Raw genomic sequence first — 14,151 nt, 5'->3', positions numbered from 1 at the left:
TCTTACCAGCATGCTGTTCCAATCTAAACCTCTGTTACTGAAACCTCTAATTGTAAGAAAAATCAACTATCATGAATCAAAACTATTTCTTACATAAAACTTCTAAGTGGACTATTTAAATCATATGTGTATCCAAGTGACCATCATAAAGCACTGGGTTCACCTCGTATTCCTTATCTGGCAACCCATCAACAAAAGTTTTCTGTGCTTAAAAATGTAGTAATCATCAGTCACTTGATAAAACACTTTTTAAATAGTCTTTCCAAAACTCTTATCAAGACCATTTTGCTCTTTTTCCTTTTTTCTTCAAAAATACTCTTAATAGGCAATTTGTTCAGAATACACTTATCTCTTGGCTGTGGCTGTGTACTTATTCCAGAAACAATGCTTGGATCCCTCTTATGGTAAAGAATTTACACATATGAAATTTCTCTGCTCCCACTCCGTCTTCAACACCCGACACTGCAGCGTTCCGGAGAGTACTCCTCCTTCAGGGGTTGCAGCTAACTCCTTGTATCCTTGCATTCTTAACGAGAATATTATTCAATCAGCTCAGCTCCTATACCAAAACATCAATGATTTTTTCTTTTTATATTAAATATGACTATTCATAAAAGTCCAGCTTATTAAAGGTGCAAGGCTGTACAAGATATAAGTTCTCACTTTAATTTTCACGCATGGTGCTCTGAACGTCTTTGCGATGTCACCCTCTTAGTAATCTTCACGGTGTCTGATGCGAGTTAATTTAAAAACCGCCATTTTATACCCAGAAAGCCCGCGAAAACACGCAATGTCAATCACAGGTCCAAACCAAATGTTTCACCAGTATAAAAAAAAGGTGAAATTCCTTAATGAAGTAAATCTTAATAAATCTTAATAAATGAGTGTATAGCAATCAATTTTATCATTCAGACCTCTAGGCTCCACTGTGTTTAATTTGTGAATCCAAAAATTTTCCCGTAAATTTAACTTAGCGTTTCGATCTCCCCCTCGTTTTAGCGGCAGAATGTGTTCTAATACAGTCCATTTAAATTCTTCAAAGGAATGTCCTTCCAATACACAATGTAATACCATAGGTGCTTTGAGGCCCTTCGCAGTGACTCTGCTACAATGCTCTATTAAACGAATTCTAATTTTATAAGATGTCTGCCCTATGTACAATTTCTGACATGGGCATAAAAGTGCATAAACAACATAATTTGAATTGCAATCAGTGCCTTATTTGTATATAACCATGTATCCTGTATTGGGATCCTTCCATGATGTTCCTGCTACGGTAGAATCACAAAAATCATATTTTGTGCATGCTGCATGCCCTGCATTTACTGCAGGTGACTGTGGTCTCTCTGCCAATGCAGCTTTCACTATATGCTGCTTAATGTTAGATCCTCTTGTGTACGAAAACATTGGAGAAGTCCTGAAGACCTCATGTATACTTAATACATGCTAATTCCGCTGTATAATTTCCTTAATGCTTTTAGTAAAGTTTGTGTGTTTCAACACACAGACTATTGCTCCAACATTTGATTTAGCTTTGTATTGCAAACGTTGATCCCGATCTGAAAAACATGCACATGTAAAGGCTTTTTTAATGACCTTTTTAGGGTAACCTCTATGCCGCAACCTCGTTGACAACCGAAGAGACTGATTGTAAGACTCTTCATTCTCAGAGCAAATTCTGTGTATGTGAAGAAACTGCCCCACAGGGAGCCCATCTTTAAAATGTCTAGGATGATGACTTTCAAAACGCAACAAGTTATTTCTGTCTGTAGATTTACAAAACAGAGTGGTCTGTAGCCCAATATCTGTTCGCCTAATCAAAATGTCCAGGAATGCCAGTTGATCTCGGTGATATGTGATGGAAAATTTTAAATTTGTATCAGCTTGATTAAGCCATGAATGAAACTCCAAAAGGTATTGTTCTGTGTCCGTCCAAACAAAAAATATATCATCAATATATCTAGTCAACATGTGCACATGTTGAAAAACTTGAGAAATATATACACCACTGCCTCTTCAAATACAGTAACAAATAGATTGGCTACATCTGGAGCTAATGGGAAACCCAATTCTACTCCATGAGTCTGTAAGTAAATATCCTTACCAAAATGGAAGAAATTTTGATTTAACACTAACTCTGTTAACTTTATTAAGTCTAAACCTCAGCAGTCTTACCTGTGTAAGCCTCAGTTTATCTTACTTGCACACTGTTCCTGTCCAAGCTTCGGTTCCATCCTGCATGCTGTTCCTATCTAAGCCTCAATTCCAGTCTTACCTGCATGCTGTTCCTCCTGTCTACGCCTTAGTTTCAGTCTTACCTGCACGCTGTTCCTGTCTATGCCTCAGTTCTAGCATTATCTGCACGCTGTTCCTGTCTATGCCTCAGTTCCAGTCTTATCTGCCCGCTGTTCCTGTCTACGCCTCAGTTCCAGCATTATCTGCACGCTGTTCTTGTCTACACCTCAGTTCCAGTCTTATCTGCATGCTGTTCCTGTCTACGCCTCAGTTCCAGTCTTATCTGCACGCTGTTCCTGTCTACGCCTCAGTTCCAGTCTTATCTGCACGCTGTTCCTGTCTATGCCTCAGTTCCAGTCTTATCTGCACGCTGTTCCTGTCTACGCCTCAGTTCCAGCATTATCTGCACGCTGTTCTTGTCTATGCCTCAGTTCCAGTCTTACCTGTACGCTATTCCTGTCTAAGCTTCAGTTCCTGTCCAAGCCTTGCTCCAGCCTTACCAGCCTGTCCAAGCCTTGGTTCAGTTTTGTCATTCCATCCTGTGCCACTCTAAGGGTGGTGTTGTTCTCTACATACCGCCTGAACCAAAACCATAACACCTCACACTCTTCACTTCAGAACAGGACGGGAGGTGTGAATGAACAACAGAAGAAGGTTTCCTGCAGGCTGCTTGTGAGAGAAGGGGCTGGAGCAGAAGCAGAGAGAGAGAGAGAGAGAGAGAGAGATGAAACTGAAGGCAGGCAGGCTCCCTGCAGCTTTATTTAAAAGATTGAATTAAGAGGAATTAAAGCTTTCAGAAATGTTGATTCTGTGGCAGATTATAAAATATGTAGCAACAAGCCAATTACGTGATTTCTCCCAGGATCACACAATAGTGGGAGGCTAGGGGCACTGAATATAGGCTGCAGTAACTGTGGGGGTGATGTAATAAGCCACCCTGACCCCAGCAATGTTTTAGTGCGTGTTTTTCAAGGCTAACCTAACCTCAGTATGTAACCAGGGTTTTAGTGTAAAAAAAAAATTTGCAGTAAAACAGGAATAAAAAGCAGTGTCAAGATTAGCACGACTCTATCCAAAGTGCAGGGTAATAAGCTTATTGGCTATTATGCTGCAATGCAAGAAGGTGTTTAGTGGAGAAGCTCCTAGCACACCTCCTTTTACTGTGGGAAATTTATCTCCTGGCCAGAGGCAGTTGATAAAGTTCCTATGACCAATCCCCTTTCAGAAATCTGAAGAGACAGCCTTCTGAAAGGGGATTGGTCCTTTCAGACAGCTGACAGTGGGGAATCCAATTAGCAGACCGTGAAGGAATGAATAATTTAATATTAAATGTCGTCCACTTAATATTCATTTATTTAGTCCTTCACTGCCAATTGATCCCTCCACTGTCATCTGTCAGCAAATATTTAGAAGGCTCAGGGCTATGGTATTTTTTTGTAAAGGCTGGTAGAAGGTGGGAATGGGTTTGGGAGTGGGACGTTCTGCTCCAGCCTGCCTAATTTTTTTGAAGTTGGGTGGAAGGGAGAATCTGCCCCTTGGTGGTTCTAGTTGGAGGGAGAGAGTTTGGCCTGCTGAGGGAGGGAGAGAGAGAGAGGAAGGATCAGCTCAGCCCGGCCTAACCTGATTGGGTCCTTTATTTTATTTATTTATTAATCAAAAATTTATATTCTGTGAATTCTCTCAATATTCAAATGTGGATTACAAAATATATTCATAAAGGGGCGGATTTTAAGAGCCCTGCTCGCGTAAATCCGCCCGGATTTACGCGAGCAGGGCCCTGCGCGCCGGTGCGCCTATGTTCAATAGGCCTACCGGCGCGCGCAGAGCCCCGGGACTCGCGTAAGTCCCGGGGTTTTCCGAGGGGGACGTGTCGGGGCGGGGCCGAGCGGCGCGCCGTTCTCGGGGCAGGACACGGCGTTTCAGGGGCGGGCCCGGGGGCGTGGTTTCGGCCCGGGGTGGTCCGGGGGCGTGGCCGCACCCTCTGGAACCGGGTTGCGTCTAGGCGCGCCAGCAGCCTGCTGGCGCGCGGGGGATTTACTTCTCCCTCTGGGAGGCGTAAATCCCCCAACAAAGGTAGGGGGGGTTTAGACAGGGCCGGGGGGGTGGGTTAGGTAGAGGAAGGGAGGGGAAGTTGAGGGGAGGGCATTAGCGAATTCCCTCCGAGGCCGCTCCGATTTCGGAGCGGCCTCGGAGGGAATGGAGGCAGGCTGCGCGGCTCGGCGCGCGCCGGCTACACGAAATCGGTAGCCTTGCGCGCGCCGATTCAGGATTTTAGCGGATACGCGCGGCTACGCGCGTATCTACTAAAATCCCGCGTACTTTTGTTGGCGCCTGGAGCGCCAACAAAAGTACGCCAACGCGCCATTTTTGAAAATCTACCCCAAAATATTGACAAACAGTTAATACAAATATAAAAATAAAACTATATTAAAATGATAAAGAATACATACGTAATCATTTTCACCTAGAGCTATCATTGAACCATGGTTAAAACTAATTATGCTTCAGCCTCCCCTCCTGCAAAAGCCAGACAGAATAATTCTGCCTTTACTAATTTCTGAATTTTAAATAATCAGATTCTCTACGCATGCCCACTGACAAATCATTCCATAAAACTGGAGCACAGAGCGAGAAAGCCTTTGTTCTGGCTCTGTGCATTTTATATTTTTGCAAACCAGGGACTGACAGTAGTTCTTGCCCTGAGGAGCATAAAGCTCACATTGGCACATACCCCTCAATCTTGTCCCTTAGACCATGGGAAACCTTGTGCACTGCTTTTTAGGTGGTAACAAGCATTTTAAATTTCACCTTATAACTGATAGGTAACCAATGAAGTCGCTGCATATAAGGTGTAACTGATGTCTATCAGGATAAATTAAAAATATCCCGGACTGTGGCATTCTGTTCCAACTGTAAAACCTTTATCAAATTTGCTGGCATAATAAAAGGAATTAATATAATCAATGTATGATAAAACCAAAGCTTGAATAATAACCTGAAAATTATCCACTATTAATACTTTTTGCAATGGCCAGGGGCGGATTGCAGTAAAATATCAGCTCGTGGAATTTTTTTTCAAAACTGGCCTACTCCCTTGTGCATTTTGTTTGCAGCATGAGTTTCAACAGATCCCAAAAGCATGCCAAACTGACCCTTCATAAGTACATCATGTGACTTGGAGCCTGGCAGAATTGAGCCAAAAAATCTCCAACCTAAACTTCACATTTTCCCTAAAATAACTAAGTAGTAGAACACACCCTAGACCAGGAGTGAGCAAACAGAGCTGTGTGCCCTCTTCTATCCATGCAATCAGTTGCCATCTGCCCCCAAATCTAATTACATCTCTCATAATTATATCTTGGATTCCTGGTCTGGTATTAAAGTCTCTTGTCAACCAATAAGTTTGTGAACCAGTTGCAAAGTAATGGGACAACCACACCGCCAGCCAGTGTCTCTCAGAACAAACACCCACATACACTCTTTCAGATACCCACTTTGTATCCGAGAGAGGGTGTAGTGGGTGTCTTCTCTCACTCACTCTCTCTCTCTCTCTGACACAAAGACAGACACACACACACACACACACACACACACACTGTCACTCTCAGTGTATATGTGTGTCATAGAGAAAGTATGTGTATGAGGTCTTTCTATATCATGGAGAAAGACACATACCCACCCACACACACTCTCTCTCTCTCTGACATACACGTTCCAACATTGTGCTGCTGCTCATATGCTCACACAGTGAGTGCCTCCGCTCTAGTACTACCACATCATTATTTTAAAAGTTTCTGCTTGCTGCCAGTCCTTCCCTAGCCTGCAGCAGCCCTCTCCCTCTCCCATTCCCACCTCTTTTTGCACCCCCACTTCAGGAGACTCACTGGTTCCACAGCCAACTGCCTCTTTCGGGAGGATCCTCCAGCCTACAGAAGCCTCTCCAACACTGCACAGGCACCTCCTCTTGGCTCATCCCATCCTTTTTTCTGACTGTAGCTTGCCTCCACTTTTCTGTAATCCCCCCCGCATTCCAGTGTATTCGCATTGGCTGAATGCAATAGAGGCTGCTGCTGTTATGCTTCCCCGGGCTCTAAACTGCCTAGCTACTCTAAAGGAGGGGAGACTAGACTAATCTATAGTTCCTCCAGGGCTTAAAAAGAAAAGTGAACTCTGGCTGAGACTGGAGAGAGCCACACGACCCAAAGTAGCACAGCTTCAAAATCCTGCTTTCGCACATGGATCCGGTGCAGCCAGGAATTAGGCATCAGCCTTGCACCTCCCAGACCTCCCCATCCCCCACACTCAATAAAAAATCATGAATTTATAATCGTTTTTACATTTAAAAAGCCATTCAAAGTACAGTCTGATAAGGTAAAAGTATCACTAAGAGCCCATGTAGAACACAGAGTGACCCTCACCAAATATAGAACAAAGAGACCATAAAGTATAAATAGAAATGTGCAGACAAAAACTAAATTGGAAACTGCAACAAGTTAGATCCTCTATGCAGTGCAACAATGGAAAAAGAGAAACATTACCATTCCTCATAAAATATCAAACAATTAAATCAAGAAATATGTCAGTAATAATAAAGCCATACAAATGAAAGGGATAAGTATTACAAAACACTGACTATCCAATAATTAAACTCATATAAAACTTTTAAAAATGTCCCAAAAGCCAATAAAATATTTTAAAACAGCAGACACATCAGATTAAAAATAATAAGAATTTTTTAAAATCCCCTGCTTTCTATACTTTCCAGTCACCCTGACATTGTTCTGGAGTAGTGGGGGTGAAGGAGTGCACAAACTTTCTCTTCCCTCACACACATGCTGACACACACACACATGCTCCCTTGTACTTACTGACACAGTCACACACACACACTCACACAATCACATATATAGGTGTCATTGGGTGCACCCAATGACACCTATATAAATACATTCCCTCACACCACTGATACACATATACACACATGTTCTCTTGCACCCACTGACACCTACACACACATATACATGCTCTGTCAAATCCATTGACACCTGCACACAGGGCCAATGCAAGGGTGTTGGGCTCCCTAGGTGACCCTTGCGCTGCCTCCACCACCCCCCCCCCCGGTCGCGCCCCCTTACCGGTCGCACCCCCTTCCCTGTTGTGCCCTCCCCTACCTGTTTCGGTGCCGACTGTGTGCTTCTCAGGGCCCTGAGAAGCACACAGTCTCTATTTCTCTTTGCCGCGAGCAGGATAGGCCCTGCTTCCTTCACCATGTGGCTTCTCTTCGGCGCCCTCTACGGCTAGACGCCCTAGGCAACTGCTGAAGTTCGCCTAATGGACGCGCCGGCCCTGACTACACACACACATGTGATCCCTCATACCCAATGACATCTAAACACACATGCTCCCTCGCGCCTACTAACACCTACATACATGCGCTCCCTTGCTCCTCCTGTCACCTACATCTACACGCTCCCTTGAACTGACTCCTACACACACTCACTCCCTTGCTCCCACTGACACCTAACACACACACTCCCTCGCAACACTAACATCTACACTCACATGCTCCCTCGCACCCACTGACACCTACCCTCACATGCTCCCTCACACAAGCTACAACACACACATATGCTCTCCCTTGCACCAGCTGACACTTACACACACATGCATGCTCCCTTCCACACTCCCATTCTCTCCTTCTCCCTCTGAATATGTAAAAAAATAAAATGTATACTTACTTTGATGGTCAGAAGGGATCCAGGCAGGGCTACAAGCTGATGGCCCTGGTGTGGGAAGAGGTAGGCAGGCCTGATGAAGGGGGTGGGGTTACTTTTTGCCACAGCCTCACTATAAGGGGTCCCTTGGCAGAAATTGGTGAGAGGCATTCAGCTGTGGTGAAGCAGCAGTGGGATGTCTGCTGGCTGCCTCCCATAGCAAAGAGACTCAGTTGGGTGAGGAAAGACAGCGGGAGCATTTCCACTGCCATGTTAGTGAGGGGAGGGGGAAAAATCCCATAGAGATGCTGCAGGGCAAAGACCAAACAAAATTCAGGCCCATAGAGCTGCAGCTGCGGGGACAAAAAAATAAAATAAAAGAAGTATAGGCTTCTGGAACCACTGCTGCAGCTGCGGAAAAAGCAAAAAACCAACCAAACAAACAAAAAAAACCCCCAAAATGAGTGGAGAGGCTCGGTGAAGATTCCCGGTGTGCCAGAACAGCTGCTGTGGGGCTGGGTGTTAATCACAGCAGCTTCGCATTTTTTTTTTTTTTTTTTGCTTTTCCTGCGGCTGCAGCCACAGTTCCAGAAGCCTATAATTGTTTTTGTCCCCCGCAGCTGCAGCTCTATGAGCCTGCATTTTATGCTACTTTAGTAACCTGAAAATTAAAGGCAAGGTTGAATATAGCACAACCCCCAAGTTGCATATTTCAGATGATAAAATCAACTCAATGTTATTGATTGGTTGATTTTTACACCACCTCCCCAGTCAAAGACTGCCTGAGGTAGTGAGTATAAAACTGCAAAATACAGTGATATACATTATCATTAAACAATTATGCCTCTGGTACAACATTTCTAGAAAATATGAAATTTATAACATAACAAAATACCGTAATGCCATCTTACTTATATTGATCAGCTGCATGTGGTTTCATCCATTATATTTTTACATTGTGTTTCTAGTTGATGTGCATGTTCTGTCTTTACAGCTCCGTCACACCAATATTTTTGAGTACAATGTTTGCTGGGGATGGGATGGGATCAATCCCTCCAACAACAGATCTCATGCCTATTACTTGCAACGTCTGTGCAGTGATTTTCAGAAGACTGTGATTGCCCAGTTTAACAGGTCAGTCTGTGCTGTGAGTAGCATAGCAGATTGGGGTTCTCAGCAAGGGCAGAAAAGAGATCACGTTTTCAGGATATCCACAATGAATATTCATCAGATGTACTTGTATACAAATGGTCTGAATAGCCGATGAAATTTAATGTGGACAAGTGCAAGGTGATGCATATAGGGAAAAATAACCCATGTTGTAGTTGCAGTGTTAGGTTCCATATTCGGCGTTACTACCCAAAAAAAAGATCTAAGTGTCATAGTGGATAATATATTGAAATTGTCGGCTCAGTGTGCTGCGGCGGTCAAAAAAGCAAACAGATTGTTAGGTAGTATTAGGAAAGGAATGGTAAATAAAATGGAGAATGTCATAATGCCTCTGTATCACTCCACTGTGTGCAGTTCTGGTTGCCACATCTCAAAAAGATATAGTTGCACTGGAGAAGGGACAGAGAAGGGCTACCAAAATGATAAAGGGGATGGAATGGCTCCCCTATGAGGGAAGGCTAAAGAGGTTAGGGCTATTCAACTTGGAGAAGAGATGGCTGACAGGGGATATAATAGAGGTCTTTAAAATCATGAGATGACTAGAATGGGTAAATGTGAATTGGTTATTTAAGCTTTCATATACTAGAAGGACTACAGAGTACATCATGAAGTTAGTAAGTAGCACATTTAAAACAAATCGGTGAAAATTCTTTTTCACTGAATGTGCAATTATCTCTGGAATTCATTGCTAGAGGATGTGGTTAGGGCAGTTAGTGTAGCTGGGTTTAAAAAAGACTTGAATAATTGCTATTAATCACTTTGACTTAGGGAATAGGCATTACTAGTACTGGAATTAGTAGAATGGGATCTATTTAATGTTTGAGTACTTGCCAGGTACTTGTAATCTGGATTGGCCACTATTGGAAACAGGATGCTGGCTTGATGAACCCTCGTTCTGACCCAGTCTGGTATTACCAAAACAGAATATATGGTAAAGATTTTGAAATATGAGGGTCATATTTAAAGCAATTTGTTCAGTTAAGTTCTGATTTAGCTAGACATACCATGGGATTTAAAAATCCTGCCAGTTTGACCGCCCCTGATTTAGCTGGCTAAGTCATTATCCAGTTAAAAACTTATCTGGCCAGGTCAGGGGCAGTCTGGGGATTTCTGGGGCCAGCCATATTATCCAGCTGAGTTAACAGGATAACTCCCGTTTTCTGCATTATGCTTATAACAGCTGGATAAATTTAGGAATGCATGAGCGCAGTCCTAAACGTAGCCGGCTACACGTATCTGGCTAACTTTGATATAGCTATTCAGCAGCATGCCTGCACCATTGAATATCCCAACCAAATTAGTTGGATTACTTTATCCTGCTAAGATTACCAGTTGACCAGTGGCTGAATATGGACCTCTAAGTGTTTAAAGGAAATATATAAGTAAAATAATCCTCTACAGGTTCTGTGGTCTTAAAGATATACCCACAGCTGTTAGGTACCAAACTCATGCAAACCCGGCCAATGAAAATGCTTATATTTTTACAACTGACAAGTATTATTCTGTGTAAAGGCTTGGGAACAACTAGAAGAAAAGATAACTAAAGAAGTAAAGTGAGGTGACATTTCATTCAAGTCCAGTATGTCAATGAAAAAAGGAAGGCCAGAGGTAGAATTGCAAGATTGAGAGAACAGAAGGAGAAATTTATGAAGGAAGACAAGTAAAAAGTAGAAATGTTAAACAAATATTTCTGTTTGGCATTCACTGAAGAAGGGATTGGAGAAAGGCCACTGATTTTTTGACCAGGGTACATATGGTAGTGGGATAGGTGCCCCACCATTCATGGAAGAGAGAGTTCATGAGGAACTAGAAAATTTGGAAGTGGATCAAGCCTAGGATATTATGGGAGCTCAGAGGTTCTGGGGGTCCACTGAAGAATCTTGGAAGATGGGGAGTGATTCTTTGAGACTAGAGAAGGATGACTCTCAATTTTATAAAAATAATAATAGGGGAGAGGTTAGAAATTACAGATTGATTAATCTGACTTGGGTGGTGGGCAAATTAATAGGGCCCAAGGTGATGGACTGGATTAAAAACTGATTTCGAGATAGATGACAAAGCATGGCGGCAAATGGAGTTCACTTTGAAGAAAGAAAAGTGATTTAATGTAATTTAATACCAATATACCACCTTTCCAATCAAAATCATTCAATGTGTTTTACAATTATATAATTTAAAATATACTCATATATAATACCTGTTGTACAGACACCCATCTTTATCTCCTAATTTAAATATGAAGTAGGTTTTTTGAAATTAAGTAAATGCTTTTTCCAGTGCATTGTTAGTATTTTCTCTAAATTTTATAGACTATTTTTTTTTCATTTAGAATTTATAAATTCTCCATATGAGCAGAGTGCCTCAAGAATTGGTCCTGGGCCTAGTTCTGTTCAATATTTTTGTGACTGATATTGCAGAGGGGTTAGAAGGAATAGTTTGTCTTTTTGTGGATGACACTAAGGTTTTCAACAGACAGGACACCCTAGAGGGAGCAGAATGAATGAGACATGATTTAAGAAAGCCTAAGGAGTGATACTCTGCTTGGCAGCTAAGTTTCAATTTGAAAAAAAGCAGAGTTATGCAGAAATCTGAGAGAGTGGTATATGATAGGAGATGAGACACTGATTGACCACAAAGCAGAAAATAAGGTAATTATATCCTATGATTTCAAGGTAGCAAATAAAGAAGTCCTAGCAGAAGCACAAACAACCATGTAGCCATGTCTTTCTGGCAGGCTGCGCAGGGGGACCAGGATGCTGGATGTTCAGGCAATGGCCATGGGAGTCATTTAAATTATTACAAAGTTTTGTGAATAGACATGGGAAGGGAAGGCTTTTGGGTGTGAACTTAGTAAGGGATCTGGTATGTTTCTCTCTAAGAAGGTAGAAAACAAATGAGGACGAGGAGAGAAACTGTCCTGGATATAGTATTATTTTTTTTTTTACAAGCGGTCACACTCTCTGACTGGCAGCTGGGACATATCCTTAGCAGTGTGAACAGGAATGCAGTGGGCAGCCTGGATGGTTGATTGGTCTTTTTCTGCCATCATCTGCTATGTTACTATGTAAATTGAAATCGAACCAGGCGAAATACAGTGTGATTCGAGTTCAATGAGAAAAAAAAACATTGGAATTTTCTCTAGCAGATCTGGGGAAAAATCCAAAGTGGATCTGCAAGATTCCAAAAGTTCTGGTGTATCCAAAATATTCAGAATAAATCAGCTTCATATTTTCCAAAGACTCAAAATGAATTGACACAAAAATCTGAAAAACTTGTTCAAATTCACTGCCAGATTTGAAATCTATTTAAACTTACATAGCTAATACTACAATTTCCTACTTTGCGGATTTTTCTGATTTTACAGGAAATATATAAATATTTCATCAACTCTTAATTTTTTAATGTAAGGGCCCCCAAATGTGTCTCTTACATTAGTAATTGCCCCTTGCAGACCCTGTTCCCGGGAGTGATGTCAGAATAAAGTAGGTGTGCTTAGGAAGATTTGACACTCTGCAGTGGGAGGCGTCCTAGATTTAATAAAATTCTTTTGTCCGAGTGAATGCAGGGGGAGATGAGAGTGCCTTTCCAGTGTGAAGGTGGAGTGCATCTCCCACTCGGGAAGTGCTGGCATGGGTTTTTCCCTCCACAGGGAAAAGAGCTGGAGTTAGCCCTCTCTCACAGAAGGGTGCCTGGAGCAGAAGTGCTCCTGACCTAGGAAGGTGCCTGGGTGGACTTCTTCAAGGAAGGAAGAAGTCTTTTGTAGTCGTGGAGGGAATCCTGAGAGTGGGGCGTCAGGAAAGGATTAGGTCCAAATTCCTCATCAGTCCCAGGGGAGTGTTTCAGAAGCTGAAAAAGTATATTGTTCTTGGTGAGAGTTCAAAGAGAAAACTGCCCATCTGAGGGAAGGGTCCTGAGAATTTCTGACTGAAAAAATGAATCAGCCAAAGGCTCATATGCTGTGAAATATGGAAGAGAATTGGGAGAGAGAAAGAAGGAGAGCTGCATCCAAAACAGATACAAGGAAGATCCCAGACAGGAGGGTTCTTCCTTCAGAGAAATTACCTGCTAAGGGTGAGCAACATTTTGAGAGGCTGAGTTCTTTGGACTTTATTTGTTTAACTATTTGGTGCACTATGCTGCTTGGATTTTGTTCCTGCTGTCAGAGACCAGTAAAAACTTAGTTTTGAACTACAGCCTTTATGAGCAGAGTGGTTTTTGACTGACTGGTAAGTGGACTGGTGAACAGAAGAGAGAAAAACCCTATAGGCCTTGAGAAAATGATTTCCCCCCCCTGTGTGGGTAGGACCTGGGAGGCATGGGTGCTGCCACGGCCCATGGTACTCCCCTTCAGCCCCTGTGCCTGTGTCCAGATTGGGATAGGGGCGACACAAAAGACTCATCTTTTTTTTATTACAGCCTAACCTTGGTGGCTGTTGGGATTATTACAAAACTTAATAATAATAATAAAACAGAGAAAGGGGCCTGGGTTTTTGCTTAAGTATTGGTTATGTAAGAAGCAAATCTTGGAATGGCCTGAAAATGGAGGTTGTGGAGGCCATCACTGTGACTGAATTTTGGCATGCTCAGTACAGATATGGAGAGCAGTGGTGGGAAAAGAGTTGAGAAGACAGGTAAAAGACATGGTTGTGGGGTCATGTGGTATTGGTTTGCATAAGGGAATTTATATGATTCATCTTCCCAAACCGAATGGATCTCACTCAACTGGGCAGATTGGATGGACCATTTTGTTCTTTATCTGCTATCATTTACTGTGTTACGATATTATTATATGTTTCCAATTCCATATTTATATGCCAGAATTCTGTTACATTATATCTTCAGTAAAAGAAAATAATTATCTCAAGTTATGTTTTATTTTGTTTTTGTTTTTTCTTAGAATGATTAGGTCACAGAATTTTCTGGAAATCCCAGATGCTTGGAGAAGGCAGCATATGTTTAAAACTCGGAACAATGAGGAGATTCTGGAACATGTTCATCATTGTCAGATACTGTGAGTATGATGATGAGGAGC

The 14,151-nt window shown here is 42.4% G+C and overlaps 1 protein-coding gene across 5 annotated transcripts in view; it reads left to right on the top strand.

Annotated features, from left to right (window-relative positions):
- The window catches only part of LOC115079042 (NACHT and WD repeat domain-containing protein 2-like), a 247,792-nt gene that overhangs the window by 76,931 nt on the left and 156,710 nt on the right, over window positions 1-14,151 (top strand). For all 5 annotated transcript variants that reach the window (XM_029582083.1, XM_029582174.1, XM_029582254.1 and 2 more), the window contains exons 11-12: window positions 8,944-9,083; window positions 14,017-14,130. In XM_029582083.1, the coding sequence (XP_029437943.1) occupies window positions 8,944-9,083; window positions 14,017-14,130 (254 nt within the window). The remainder of the gene's footprint in view (window positions 1-8,943; window positions 9,084-14,016; window positions 14,131-14,151) is intronic.

This window comes from Rhinatrema bivittatum, chromosome 1, assembly GCF_901001135.1.
Source record: "Rhinatrema bivittatum chromosome 1, aRhiBiv1.1, whole genome shotgun sequence".
Lineage (NCBI taxonomy): Eukaryota > Metazoa > Chordata > Amphibia > Gymnophiona > Rhinatrematidae > Rhinatrema > Rhinatrema bivittatum.
This window is presented reverse-complemented; position numbering and strand designations above follow the sequence as displayed.